This window comes from Ipomoea nil, unplaced genomic scaffold (assembly GCF_001879475.1).
Source record: "Ipomoea nil cultivar Tokyo-kokei standard unplaced genomic scaffold, Asagao_1.1 scaffold1617, whole genome shotgun sequence".
Classification (NCBI taxonomy): Eukaryota; Viridiplantae; Streptophyta; class Magnoliopsida; order Solanales; family Convolvulaceae; genus Ipomoea; species Ipomoea nil.
Genome location: NW_017618045.1, coordinates 631,789 through 646,655, shown reverse-complemented (window position 1 = coordinate 646,655; position 14,867 = coordinate 631,789). Strand labels below are relative to the sequence as shown.

The 14,867-nt window shown below is 36.5% G+C and overlaps 1 protein-coding gene across 1 annotated transcript; it reads left to right on the top strand.

The window, feature by feature from the left end:
• On the top strand, positions 1-12,826 carry LOC109191186 (probable cyclic nucleotide-gated ion channel 16). Its single transcript, XM_019341773.1, has 6 exons — positions 1-576; positions 6,979-7,191; positions 7,850-8,148; positions 9,558-9,669; positions 11,293-11,529; positions 11,850-12,826. The coding sequence occupies exons 1-6, from the start codon at positions 139-141 to the stop codon at positions 12,588-12,590; spliced, it is 2,040 nt and encodes a 679-aa protein (XP_019197318.1). The 5' UTR covers positions 1-138; the 3' UTR covers positions 12,591-12,826.
• Positions 12,827-14,867: the final 2,041 nt, after the last annotated feature.

The window sequence follows — 14,867 nt, the reverse complement described above, 5'->3', positions numbered from 1 at the left end:
CTCAACGGCTGGTTCCCCGTTTTATTTTCTTCTCCTCCCATATACCCATTCGCTTTCCCCTTTCTCCAATCCCATCCCTAATTCTTCTTAGGTTTTCCTTCACCTCTCCAGTTTTCCGGCAAATGGACCACCGACGCCATGGACTACCTCCGCCTCGAATCCACCAAGCTCGTCAATCGCTTCAAGCAGTCCCTCATATACGACCGCCAGAAGCCGTGGTGGCAGCAGATTCTCGATCCCAGCAGCGACTTCATCCTTAGATGGAACCACATCTTCCTCGTCTCTTCCCTCGTCGGCCTCTTCATCGACCCCCTCTTCCTCCTCCTCCCTCGGATCCGAAAGAACAGATGTATGAAGGTCGACGACCGTGTTGGGTACTTCCTCATCGGCTTCCGCAGCTTAGCCGACTTGTTCTCTGTTATCCAGATCCTCATGAAATTCCGCACCGCCTTCGTGTCCCGCACTTCCCGGGTCTTCGGCAAGGGGGAGCTTGTGCTTGACAAAAGGAAAATCGGTATCCGGTACCTTAAAACCGACTTCGCAATTGATCTCGCCGCCACTCTCCCTCTCCCTCAAGTAAGTGCTTTACGAAAGTTCTTTCAGTAGAAAACAATTTTTTTTTTTAATCATGTACTATCGTATATATGCTTATAATTTGTACTGATTACAACTTAAATAGTGCATTTCTTCTGAAGAGATGTTGCTGGAAACCCGCATAAGTATGAGATTGTTTGTATGGTGTTTTCTAGGGGGCTGTTAGTTGACAATAAATTTATAGCACTGTGCGTGGAATTGCTCTGCTGTGTGGGAATTCTAATGATTTTCTCTAGTGTTTATTTTCTTCACCTACTAAAGGTTCTTCTTCTTTTTCTTTTTTAATAAATAAAATTCATAGTATAGGTTGATGGATGGAAGAAGTAACAGAAAACACAGAATTTTACTTGGTCCATGCACCAGTAGGTCTCTGCTTTGAAAGATGACTACTGGCCATTCTGCTAAGAGAACACATAGTGTGAGAGTAGGATTTGCAAGTTAGAGAACATAGTTTAATGATGGATGTCTAGATATGCAATTGACTTGGTGATAATTGTTTCATTTGGTTTTCTACCTTTGAGACGACATGTCTTGGACAAGGGCTTGGCTTCTACTCCTCTTTTGATCCTTGTGGAGCTATCAATGGGGCAAGCTACTAACTGTCTGAGAGGAATGAGGACCTAGCCTGGTTTTATAATATTCTAAAGGACCCTCCCATTACTAGTCTTAATATAATTCCGGCCTAATCTCACTACCAATAGTCCAATACTAATTTCTATTTCTCTTTCTCTTTCTCTTATCAGTGAAGATTGATTTTTCTATAATAATACTTGAAAAAAAAATTTAAGTGCTCAAGTTTTTGTAAGAGAACACTATTGCTCTAATCAAGCAAATCTTTTTCAATTACTTTATGTAAAAATTTGACTCTATATATAGTGTATTGGACTAGAGATGAAAACTACGTATTAGCTTTAAACAACTGGAAACAATTAGAAATGTGATAACCCACATTTTGTTTCACTGAGATATTGGGAAGTGGATGCTGAGAACCCTTACGTATAAAAAAGGTTTGGGCTTTATATATATATATATATATATATATATATATATATATATATATACACACACATTAGTAAAGTGGTGTGGAAATATTAGAATTGATATCTGAAAATATTAGATTGATATGCATATATTCTTAGGATCTGTAATTAGTGATATGATTTTATTCTTTCTAAGTTTAGTGATCCTTTTATTTACTTTCCCTGATTATAGGATTCTCTTCCCTATAATCAATCTTCTTCTTTGTATAAATTAGGGCTTGTATTTTTCAATTGATAAGAAGAACTATTCAGAATTTCTTACATGGTATCAGAGCCTGACTCTAAACCCCTAGCTCTTCTCTATCCTCCCTCACCAAATCTCTCCAGCAACTATGTCTAAACCTATTGAAACCCTTCCAGTTGATTCCTCACCTTTAGATGGGTCATCACATCCTTCTCACTCGACTGTCACAAATCATCCTAACCTTCCTCAAGTCCTTGATAGTTCTCCTCTCCCAATCACCTCTCATAAGCTCAACGGCCACAACTACATTCAATGGTCCCAGTCAGTTCTCATGTATGTCTCTGGCAGAGGGAAAGACGAATACCACATTGGTGAAATCGTGAAGCCTAAGGAAACTGATGCTAGCTATCGCCAATGGAAATCTGAAAACCATATGGTAATGTCCTGGTTAATCAACTCCATGCTTTCTGAGATTGGAGAAAATTTTCTCCTCTATCGTACAGCCAAAGAAATTTGGGATGGAGCACGTGACACATATTCTAGTTTTGAAAACACTTCAGAACTGTTTGAAACTGAAACCAAGCTATTTGAGTTAAAGCAAGGGGACTCCAATGTCACACAATATTACAACACCATAACAAGGTACTGGCAACACCTTGATATGTTTGAAGTATACTCTTGGAAGTGTCCTGATGATTCTGCACTTTACAAAAATATTGTTGAGCAAAAGAGAACCTTCAGATTTTTATTAGGTTTAAACAAGAACCTAGATCAGGTCAGGGGGAGAATCATGAGTGTCCGGCCTTTTCCTCCCATTCGCGAAGCTTTTGCTGAAGTTAGAAGGGAGGAAAGCCGACAAAAATTGATGATGGCTGACACAACTTCACACTCAGAAATCTCTGCAATGCTCACTCATACTTCCTCTCAAGATAGCAGGCCTCGAAAAGGGGGCAGACCATGGTGTGAGCACTGCAAAAAGGCTGGACATTATCGTGAGACTTGCTGGAAAATTCACGGTAAGCCTGCTGATTGGAAACCCAAACCCCGTACTGATCAAGCCCGTGCTAATGTGGCTGCAACCTCTGAAACATCACCCAATGAAGTCCGTCCTTTCTCAAAAATTCAGCTTGAGGTGCTGCAAAAGCTTTTTGGGCAGATATCTGTTGCACAACAGTCAATCCTACCTTCCGCTGAAGCACATGTTAGTATGATGAGTCATCAAGGTACCACTTCTCACGCATTTGCTGCAAATTCCAATAACACAAGTCCTTGGATGTTGGATTCTGGGGCATCCGACCATATGTCAGGTGATTTAAAGGTTTTTCATACATTCAAACCTTGTACCAATCCCACCACGGTCAGAATTGCTGATGGATCCCTCTCTAACGTGATAGGAACAGGATCTGTCAAATTAACTGATGAACTTTTTCTTTCATCTGTTCTCTTTGTTCCTAAATTAAGTTGCAACCTTCTTTCCATCAGTAAACTCACTAGAGACATGAATTGTGTAACTAAATTCTATCCTAAGCTTTGTGAATTTCAGGTTGTGGGCTCGGAGAAGGTGATTGGCAGTGCTGAAATTTGCGGCGGTCTCTATATTCTCAAAAACACTCTTGAAAATAAACATTTCCCCAAGTCAAATTATGGTTTCAATTCTGTTTCTGTCTCCCATGAGAGTCTAGTCATGTTGTGGCATTTTCGCCTTGGACATCCAAATTTTGTTTATCTTGAAAAACTGTTTCCTGATTTATTTATCAATAAAAAACCCAAGTTTTTTCATTGCGAAGTGTGTCAACTTGCAAAACATACTCAAAGCATTTATTCAAGCAATCCTTACAAACCTTCTCAACCTTTTTCGTTGATACATAGTGACATTTGGGGGCCTTCAAGGGTGAAAAATGTTAATGGTTCTAGATGGTTTGTATCCTTCATTGATGACCACACTAGGACCACAAGGACTTTCCTCATGAAAGAAAAATCAGAAACTGCATCATTTTTTAAAGCTTTTCATTCCATGATTCAAATTCAGTTCAAACAAAAAGTTAAAGTTTTGAAAACTGATAATGGGACAGAATACTACAACTCAATTCTTGGTCCATACTTGTTAGATCAGGGAATTGTCCATATTAGTTCCTGTGTCAACACCCCTCAGCAAAATGGAGTGGCTGAGAGGAAAAATAGGCACCTTCTTGAAATCTCTCGGTCCATCATGTTTTCAAATCATGTGCCTAAACACTTTTGGGGGGAAGCTGTACTTACTGCCACTTACCTCATAAACCGTATGCCTAGTAGTGTCTTAAAGTTCAAGACACCACGATCCTTGTTACTACAAGCATTCCCTCACCTCTCATTTTTTTCCTCGGAATTGCCACTCAAAATTTTTGGTTGTACTGCTTTTGTCCATATCTATGATCACAAAAGAACAAAACTTGACCCCAAATCACACAGATGCATCTTCATTGGGTATTCTAATACTCAAAAGGGGTACAAATGTTACTCTCCAGTCACAAAAAGAGTTTATCATACTTTGGATGTCACTTTTTTTGAACACCAATCATTCTTTCCCAAATCTGGTATTTAGGGGGAGCATTTGAGCGAATATCAACTTTGGGAAACACTTCAAGATAATCAGGCTACCTTTCCCTCACCTAATGTCCTACCATACCAGCATCAACCTACTCCAACTCAACCTGATTTATCACCTATATCATCCAGTTCTCTATTACCTCTTTCATCAGATGTGACTCCAGAAAACATGGTCAATCACCCGTCATCCTCTCTTCCTACAATCAACCCATCTTCGCCTCTAATAAACAACCATCCATACTCAGAAAACACTGTAACAAATTCACCTCCTCAAGCACCAGAACTCCGTGTTTATAGAAGGAGAAAACTTCAAAATATAGAGGCTAACATGCAAAGCCAGGACTGTTCAAACACAAATTCGAGCTTACTTGACCTTGAAAATCATGAAGGTAAGGACTCTATGACCCATGAGTTGGTATCTACTGCTATTGATGATCTTGATTTGCCTATTGCTCAACGAAAGGATGTTAGAACATGCACTAGTCACCCAATAGAAAGGTATGTTGCTTATGGAAAATTAACTCCTATGTATCGAGCCTTTGTTGCCTCTCTTGATCTTGTCCAGATTCCCACAAACATCTACGAGGCACTAAGAGATCCCAAATGGAAGGTTGCTGTCAATGAGGAAATAAATGCTCTTGAGAAGAATGGTACATGGCGTCTTGTTGAGTTACCTCAAGGAAAACATGCAGTTGGATGTAAGTGGATTTTCACTGTCAAGTATAATTCAGATGGGAGTATCAACAGATTCAAGGCCCGGTTGGTTGCCAAGGGGTTCACTCAATCATATGGTGTTGACTATCAAGAGACCTTTGCCCCTGTTGCCAAACTCAATACAGTAAGAGTTCTGTTATCACTTGCTGTGAATTGCGATTGGCCTTTATATCAGCTGGATGTAAAGAATGCATTCTTAAATAGAGAATTGGAAGAAGAAGTTTATATGGAAATTCCACCAGGTTTGAAAAAAAACTCGAATGGACGACTAGTATGCAAACTACAAAAATCTCTCTATGGCTTGAAACAATCACCTCGGGCATGGTTTGATAGGTTTGCAAAGTCAATTGTAAAATTTGGATACACTCAGTGTCAAGCTGATCAATACCCTGTTTGTTAAAATCTCTTCAACAGGAAAGCTAGCAATTCTCATTGTCTATGTGGATGACATAATCCTAACTGGAGATGATTCAGGTGAGATTTCAAACCTCAAGAAGTTTCTTGCATCAGAATTTGAGATCAAAGATCTAGGATTCCTCAAATACTTTCTTGGGATGGAGGTAGCTCGATCTAAGGAAGGGATTGTTATATCTCAACGAAAGTACATCCTAGATCTTCTAAACGAAACTGGAATGCTTGGAAGTAAGCCAGCCAGCAGATACTCCAATGGACCCTAACTTAAAAACAAATCGGAGTGGGGAACCAATTCCAGTAGAGAGGGGGAGCTATCAAAGATTAGTGGGAAAACTAATTTATCTCTCCCACACCAGACCTGATATTGCTTTCTCTGTTAGTGTTGTAAGTCAACATATGCATAACCCTAATGAGGAGCATTTGGAAGCTGTTTATCGTATTCTAAGGTATCTCAAAATGACACCAGGTCTTGGTTTGCACTTCAGAAAACATGACAACCGAGACCTAGAAGTCTACACGGATTCTAGTTGGGCTGGAGAGTTGACGGATAGACGATCGATTAGTGGTTACTGTACCTATGTATGGGGAAATCTAGTCACTTGGCGCAGCAAAAAACAGTCAGTTGTCTCTCGGAGTAGTGCAGAATCAGAATACCGTGCACTGGCATTAGGTATATGTGAGGGGATGTGGATTAAAAGGTTGTTGAATGAGTTGAAAATTGAAACTCCTACATCTTTCAAAATGTACAGTGATAGTCAAGCTGCCATCAGCATTGCTAAGAACCCGGTTCATCACGATAGAACAAAGCACGTTGAAATAGACAGGCACTTCATTTATGAGAATGTGAATTCGAGGATCATTGAACTCAACTACATTCCTACAAAGAAACAGATTGCCGACATCCTTACGAAGGCTCTACCTAGAAGGAGCTTTGAAGAATTTAATTCCAAGCTGGGTTTGTATAATATATACAACTCAGCTTGAGGGGGAGTGTGGAAATATTAGAATTGATATGTGAAAATATTAGATTGATATGCATATATTCTTAGGATCTGTAATTAGTGATATGATTTTATTCTTTCCTAGTTTAGTGATCCTTTTATTTACTTTCCCTGATTATAGGATTCTCTTCCCTATAATCAATCTTCGTCTTTGTATAAATTAGGGCTTGTATTTTTCAATTGATAAGAAGAACTATTCAGAATTTCTTACAAGTGGAAATTTAAATTTTCTCAAAATTGACATTCTTGTCAAAGTACAATTAACATTTCCTGCTAGATTGTAACAGAAATAGGAACATGAGCCAGAAAGGAATTATGTAAAGTAATCAAATCACAAAAAACCTAGCTTTCTGACAAAATAGAAGTTTAAAAGCTTTTTCGCTTTTAAAGTATGATGATTCACAATTATGTTTCATAAACAGAAACTTCTCTTTGGTTTATGCAGATTCTTATTTGGTTTATAATGCCCTTGAAGAAAAGCCCTACTGCTGCTCATGCTAATCATGCCGTTGCTCTGGTTATTATGCTACAATATGTTCCAAAGCTGTTAGTCATTTTCCCTTTAAATTGGAAAATCATCAAGAACACTGGGGTTGTGGCAAAGACTGCTTGGTCCGGTGCTGCATATAATCTTCTTCTCTATTTGCTTGCTAGTCACGTAAGATCTAAAGTTTCAGCTATCTAACTAACTGCTTAGCTTTCTGTTATGGCTTGTAACTCTTTATTAATATAACTTAAGTGTAGAAAGACAAAACAGTATTAGGTCTAAAGATCTTTTGGTTAACCTTCATATGAACTGCACATTCTTTCTCTACTTTGCACAACTGTATTGCTGCAAAACTTCTGTACCAGTGAGCATTGTTTACTTGTAAAAGCATCCTCTAATCCCTAAAAGGAGGCACTCTCATTCTCCTTCATTAGAAGTTGTAAGTATAGCTCCTACTGTTACATTAAAACCTAGTATGCCCATTAAATTTTCTCTAAGTGACTAAGCACAGTCCTGGCTTCCAGTATCGCCATCTTAGTAGAAGGACCAAAAGCACCACTTGACTAACAACTTAGGGATTAAAAGTGGTGACACTTATAACACCAAAGACTAAATCTACTATTACTATATAACTCAAGGACTAAAAGTGGAATTCTCCCTTTTTTGGTTAAATTACTCAAGGACTAAAAGTGAAATGCTCCCTTTTTTGGTTAAGTAATTTAAGTTATTAGTTCTGAAGACATGGAATGAAATTGAAACTCATTATCCTTTTTAGCATAAAAAACTTATAAATGTAACCTATTCATTATGATTTTATTTGTCAGTGCAGGTTCTAGGAGCTGTATGGTATCTGATGTCAGTAGAGCGGCACTTCTCATGCTGGAAGATGGAATGTAAAAAGCAGGGGAAGAAGTGCAACCCCTTGTATCTTGATTGTTCATACCTCACAATGCCTCTGCGCCGAGGATGGGTTAAGCACACGAAAGTGTTCAAACATTGTAATGCTAAAACTACACCGAATGACTTTGGGTTTGGAATGTTTGCTGATGCATATAATGACCAGGTTTCTTCTGCAAGATTTTATGAGAGATATTTTTACTGCCTTTGGTGGGGTTTGAGGAGCCTAAGGTATATTTTTCATTATTTCAAATGGTTGTGTTTTGCTATATTATATTCAGTCTTTGAGTGGAAGCTTTTTATTTTTCCTGTCGTATTACTTTCATGTGCTGAGAAAGGAATTCCTTAGTTCTTAACTCTCCTTTTTAATCATCATCTAATGCTATCTTTAGTAGGCCCCTTGACAGTGCTCTCTCTTGTTAGAGAATTTAGATGTAATGCCAATAGGATTTAGAATCAAAATCACAACCAATAGTAACAGACCAGTTACTTTGGATCTAGTTTTTATGGATCGCTCACATGGCATGGATTTGATCTAAAATGACCCAAAATGATGCAGCAGCAGTATTGGAATCATAGTTGGCAGATTCTCCATTTGATTACAAGAAAGTTACATGTTAAGTTCCTTCCTGTAATCAAGAACTGTAAAAGCAGAATGATGTGGGTAGACCTTGTCAAAAGGTGTGATTGAGTCATTGAGGATCTTCCTTGAGCATCATCATGCTAAGCTACTGATGATTAACATCTAACTTGTCTGAAGTAAACAGGTTCAAATACTGAACTGATCTAGATTAAGCTGGTTCAAATGCTGAAGTCTTAGCGGTTGAAATAGAGTTAATTCTAGTTTTAGTCCTTGACTATCCTTTTAATCTGACCACATTACATCCTTGATTTCAATTTTTTGCCCAAATGAGTCCTACCCTTTTAATTGTTTTACCAGATTTAATCCTTCAGTAGGATTGAATCTCGTGAAAGAGTCAAAGTTAAGGATGCAAGGTGGTCAGATTAAAATGACAGAACCAAATGTGGAGATTCCACCTTAGTCAAGAAGTAATTCTGAAATTAACTCTGTAGAAAAACTAATTGATTCAAGTCATTCAACTCTCCCTTGTATAAGCTTACCAGTACTAATCTGACGAAACTTATCTTAGATGCTGATAATGAACGAGCTTTAAGACATTCTTTGATTGGTATAACTTTGGAACAACAGATCTCCCTGTCAGTTGAGCTCTTGAGGAGATTTTTTTTTTTTTTTTAAATAATCTTTGATCAAGTTAAATCTACAGGCCTGCTGATAAATACCTATCATGAAATGGGGTTGTTGAATCTAGCTCAAGCTTGCAGCGGAGCCATACCATCATTACCATGTTATCATTGGGATATATGTGAAGTCTCAATGACTGTAAATCTAGTGACTTGCTTATCATATATTGTTGCCATGTTAAAGCCCATTTATCACGAACCAACCAAATCAGCTTGGCCTACGTTACTATAATTTATTTTACCAGATAGCTTTGGATATCCTGTACAATTTAACTTCTGATAATGCTAATATTCTTTTTTTGTGTTTTTTTTGGTACATACAACTATGTATGTCATTAATATATGCACTAATGGAATTATAATATCTTGATTTGCAGTTCGTATGGACAAGGAATGGACACCACCACTAATACTGTTGAGACACTCTTTAGTTCTATTATCTGTCTTATGGGCTTAGTTATTTTTGCACTTCTGATTGGGAACATGCAGGTACTTTCTCCCTCTTAAAGGTGCACATAAAAAGATGTTCCATTTTCTTTACAGAAATTAATGGAAGTGGAACATCTATTTATGTAGTACATTACCCTCTAATTGTCCTGTTATTTTTGGTGTCGAAACCTAATAGACCCATCCATGTGGTTTCGTTTAAGCTATAATGCTATTCTCAATAAATAATCTATTTTCACTGGTGAAGCCTAATATGAAAAGTTATCTTCCTCTCAATTTTGGTCTTTCCTCTAATTTTTGACCCCCAGTTTGAGAAATGGATGAGAGATCTCAATTTCAATTTAAATTAAATATCTGTATCCATCTAGATAAAATTGTGAGTACCCTTCAACTATGCATACAATTATCATCCCTATTCAGGTCCATAATGTTGACCACTGGTGAGAGAAAGGTCAAAGTTTTGAGAATTTGTCAATATTTAACACAGATCATCTATTTCTGAAGCAATATGCAAAAGATCAATTTTCTATTAAATATTATATATGCACAATTTAAACACAAATGATTGAACATGTACATATCCATTTTTTTTCAATGGTAAAATTTAGACATACTTCCAAATTTTACTCATGAATTTGATTTTTTTTTTTTGTTTTCATTTTGAACTATTTCCGGGAAGATGGGGGAGAGTAGAAAAGTAAAGAGTATGGCAAAGAAGTGGTCTTTTGTTGAAGCAACTCATGGCTATGCTTTCTATTCATTGTTATTGATGGAGGGATGAGCTGAAGTTATAACTTCGAATTTAAGAGGGAGAAACAGAGGGTACCTTCAATGGAAGGGAATGATGGTGGAGGCAGTTTTGTAGTTTGGGGTTAAGAGTGTCATAATGGGTAAAGAATAGGGACACAAAATTGGAGAAGTGTTTCTATGAATATCAGATATTTGACAGGGAGTTACACATTATGTTGTTGAGTGGTTGAGGTAAGGAGAGCTGGTTCTCCTAAGATTAGGAAATACTTGGAAGTTGGATGTCAATTGAAAACCTTGAAGTAATTCTATGGTTCACCGCAATATGACAATGTTGTAACAGGCCAATGCAGGAGTTAACTTTGTGAGTGGATTCACTAGAAAGCAATGAGTGGATTTTAAATGTTGAAACTGTTAAGGATCTTAGAGAGAATGAGTGGATTCACTAGAAAGTAATGAGTGGATTTTAAATGTTGAAACTGTTAAGGATCTTAGAGAGAATGAATGTTGAAAGTCTCTGCAGAATTTTAAAGATTCTTGCAGTGAGGGAAGGACACATCTTAAATAGATCATATCAAAGTGTGGACTTTAAGTTTGGCAAACTCATGCTCAATAATATGGTAGTTCAATACGATTCTTGCAGTAAAACACTTGTTTTCGTAAAACTCCTCAAGTCCAAAATGTTGTCTCTTTAATTTGCTTCACAAATTTATGCTTCTTTTGCTCCTCTCTGCCTTGTCATGTCCAAGGCAATGAAATATGGCTTTACCAATTTTGCTATTGTGCCATGTTTTGATAAACCTGGAATGTTCAAATCAGATTATTATTATTTATATGAACAGTAAAGAGTGAATAATCTGATAAAGGAAGTTTCAAGTGAAAATTCTAACATCACTTGTAATTCCATTTTGGTTGAAGTCCTATCTTCAATCTATGTCAACAAGACTTGAAGAGTGGAGGATTAAACGTAGAGATACAGAGGAATGGATGAGTCACCGTCAACTACCCCAGGATCTGCAGGAACGTGTTCGTCGATTCGTTCAATATAAGTGGCTTGCTACCAGAGGAGTGGAAGAAGAAGAGATATTGCGTTCATTACCACTGGATATACGACGTGAAATTCAGAGGCATCTTTGTCTGGCTCTTGTTCGCCGTGTAAGTCTTTTCTCTTAATATCTTACTATTTCAATGAGGAGCATATATGTTTGTGTAAGTTGCACTAGGTGTTTCTTACCAAGAATCAACTGGACTTGGTCCTTACTAGCTCCTTCCCAGCATCAACCAGTCTTTTAACTGTTCTTCTTGCTGGAACTCGAACCTCGTAATCTGGATCTGATACCACTTGTCAGAGAATGGTTACCACTAGGCCCAAAAGCTAAGCTATAACTAGTAGCGAAGACAAAACTTTATTTCTTTATAAACTAACTGGTCTCCACCAAACAATATAATTAGGAGATTGTGTTTTATACATGCAGGTCCCTTTCTTCTCACAAATGGATGACCAGCTTTTAGATGCAATATGTGAGCGGCTTGTTTCGTCGTTGAACACCAAAGACACGTTCATTGTCCGGGAAGGTGATCCGGTGAATGAGATGCTTTTCATTATCCGAGGGCAACTGGAAAGCTCGACCACGAATGGCGGACAGTCTGGATTCTTCAACTCCATCACTCTGAAACAAGGGGACTTCTGCGGTGAGGAGCTACTAACCTGGGCACTAATGCCGAACGTGAACCCGAATCTTCCATGCTCGACGCGAACTGTAAAATCGATTATGGAAGTGGAGGCGTTTGCTCTCCGCGCAGAAGACCTGAAGTTTGTGGCGAACCAGTTCAGGCGTCTACACAGCAAAAAACTGCAGCATGCTTTCCGGTACTACTCGCACCAGTGGAGGACGTGGGGGGCGTGCTTCATGCAGGCGGCATGGCGGCGGTATAAGAGGAAGAAGATGGCGGAGGAATTGGCGAGGCAGGAGAGTATGAGCTATATGCAGTTTACGGAGGAAGATGATGATGAGGGCAAGGATGGTAGTGATCCAGCAGCAGCAGGAGCTAGTGACACCCATGCTCAGCATCTGAGTGCTACAATTTTGGCTTCCAAATTTGCTGCAAATACTAGGAAAGGGGTTGCTGCAAGCCAGAAGATCACTATGGACCCCGCAGATCCCAGCTTGCGGATGCCAAAGCTTTTCAAACCCAACGAGCCCGATTTTTCCTGACCCATGCATCATCATAAATTAAATATCCTCTTTTATATATATATATATACTTATAGATAACATACAAGCCCTGCTGGCTGCTCTGCTCTGCTTCAAGTCCTCTCCTTTGTAGATTTTTTTTTTTTCTTCTCCCAATTATTATGAAATTTGATTAGTTTTACGTTAATACATATAAATCTATCTTAGAACAACAATAAGAACAAGAACAACTTGTAGTCTTGTATAAATGTGTAATCTAATTGTAAATTAAATAAGCTTTTGATCACATTTGTTTGGGGTAGTCTTAATTTTTACTCCATTTCCTCTACCTCTACAAAAATACCCAATATGTGGTATTTTTTTTTTCTTTTTGGGGTGATATATTTTTGTGTGTTCTTTAAATGGAAACAAAACAATTTAAAAAAAAAAAAAAAAACAATAACAACAACAACAAAGACAAAGTTAATTGCACTTTTTATCCATAGAATTGGACATGAATAGCTAAATTAATCTTTCAATAGCATTGGTGAGTACATTTCACCACTCAATTATATAATGATGATGGTGATTTTAGCCACTCCCACTCTTCGTTAAATAGAAAATAGAAACATGTAAGAAGTAAAAATACAAAGGATATTAGTGTAGATTTTCCATCCCTTTCTTCTTAGCAGAAAAAATAAAACTATAAATTTCAAGATATCACATAACTTTTTTTTTTTTTTTTTGAGGTGGATATCACATAACTTGGTATCTCTCAACTAAGAAATAAATAATATAAAGACTAAAGTATCTAACTATCTATGCATAACAACAATAATAATTGTGTTTTTTATTTATTATTATAAGAAAGGGAAATACTCTACAAATACACACTATTTGCCTCAAATGAGAGGCGAACTTATCACTTCCCACTTAGGGGAGTAACCTGATACCTATGGACCATAAAAGCCACTTGGTACTAATAATACCAAATAATTTGTATTATAATAACAATATTATAATAATTATAAATTAAATTTGATTACATTTATAATATTATAATAAAATAATGTAAAATATAATTATAATTAAAAAATATACGAGGATGAGTTCTAGGTGGAATGACGAGCGTAAATTTAAAACTCAAATCCGACGGATCACTAGCTGCAAATGACATTTTAACATCAAAACCCTATCCATATAAGATAAGATATATGTAAATTGCCATTCCCCAATCCCGGCCTAAGGAGGCATTTTTTTTTTTTTTTTTTTTGGTTAGAGTGTCCAGAGTAGGCCTTAACAAGGCATTTGGTAGGTAAAATTGTAAGGTATTTAATTTGGTGAGAGGAAATAGAAATTTCATTAAATTTGAATATGGGATTGGAATTCCTAACAAATTCGCGGCGGACTAGGCGGTCGTATAGACTGTCAATTAGCTATTTTCTGTGTTTTTTTAAATGAGTTATTTTGCTCAAATCAACTTTGATTTTAGTAAAATAACCATAAATTGTTCAAATCAGTCGCAAACCCAACAAATGTAATAAAAAAAAAAATTGAAATCCGGTACTCTAATATTGATACTTTGTGAGTTGTAACTGTGGAATTGTGTTTTGCTTCTTTAAATCTTTATACAATTTATAATTCTAGATGTTTTTTAGTTAATATTTAATATTTTAGTACTAACTATTAAAGTATGGATTAATATTTGATGCACCGTCGGTGTATAGATGCTATACACAGGCGGTGAATGTGGTGATGACACATCATTAAAAAATAAAATCAATATTAACGGGTCCTTTTTTGTAAAATTTCCCAGAATTACAATTCATTTCCTCCCTACTAATTAAATATGATTTTCATAGTGTTAATCATTCGTTTTGTAAGTACTACTTTTTTTTAAGTATTAGTATTACTAGTATTTGTACCCGTGCGTTGCACGGAATAAATTTGTTATAATCTTTAAAAATATTTTGATCAATATACAAATATAAATCATAACAACGAATATTATATAACAATTTAAAAATTTATTTTTATATATCAATTACAATTCTTAATTAAGAATTTTTTAATTTTAGTGTCCAAAGATAAATTTATTTTTAAATTTTGATAGAATCAACAATAGGAATTTATTTTTATATTAGAATTCTTTAAAATTTCCATTATAATAGTTTGAGTGTAGGTAGAAATTTCTTTAATTGATATCTAATAATAGTACAAGTCTTAGATATTTTGCAAAAAATGATCCGATTAATATTGATTTTATTTTTTAATGATGTGTGATCTCCTCATTCAGCGCCAGTGTATAGCATCTATACA

Bases quoted from the DNA above. Each gene is read 5' to 3' on its own strand.
- LOC109191186 (XM_019341773.1), top strand. From the start codon at position 139: ATGGACTACCTCCGCCTCGAATCCACCAAGCTCGTCAATCGCTTCAAG. The intron at 8,149-9,557 runs GTATATTTTTCA...CTTGATTTGCAG, and splicing joins TGGGGTTTGAGGAGCCTAAG to TTCGTATGGACAAGGAATGG. The intron at 9,670-11,292 runs GTACTTTCTCCC...TTTTGGTTGAAG, and splicing joins TTCTGATTGGGAACATGCAG to TCCTATCTTCAATCTATGTC.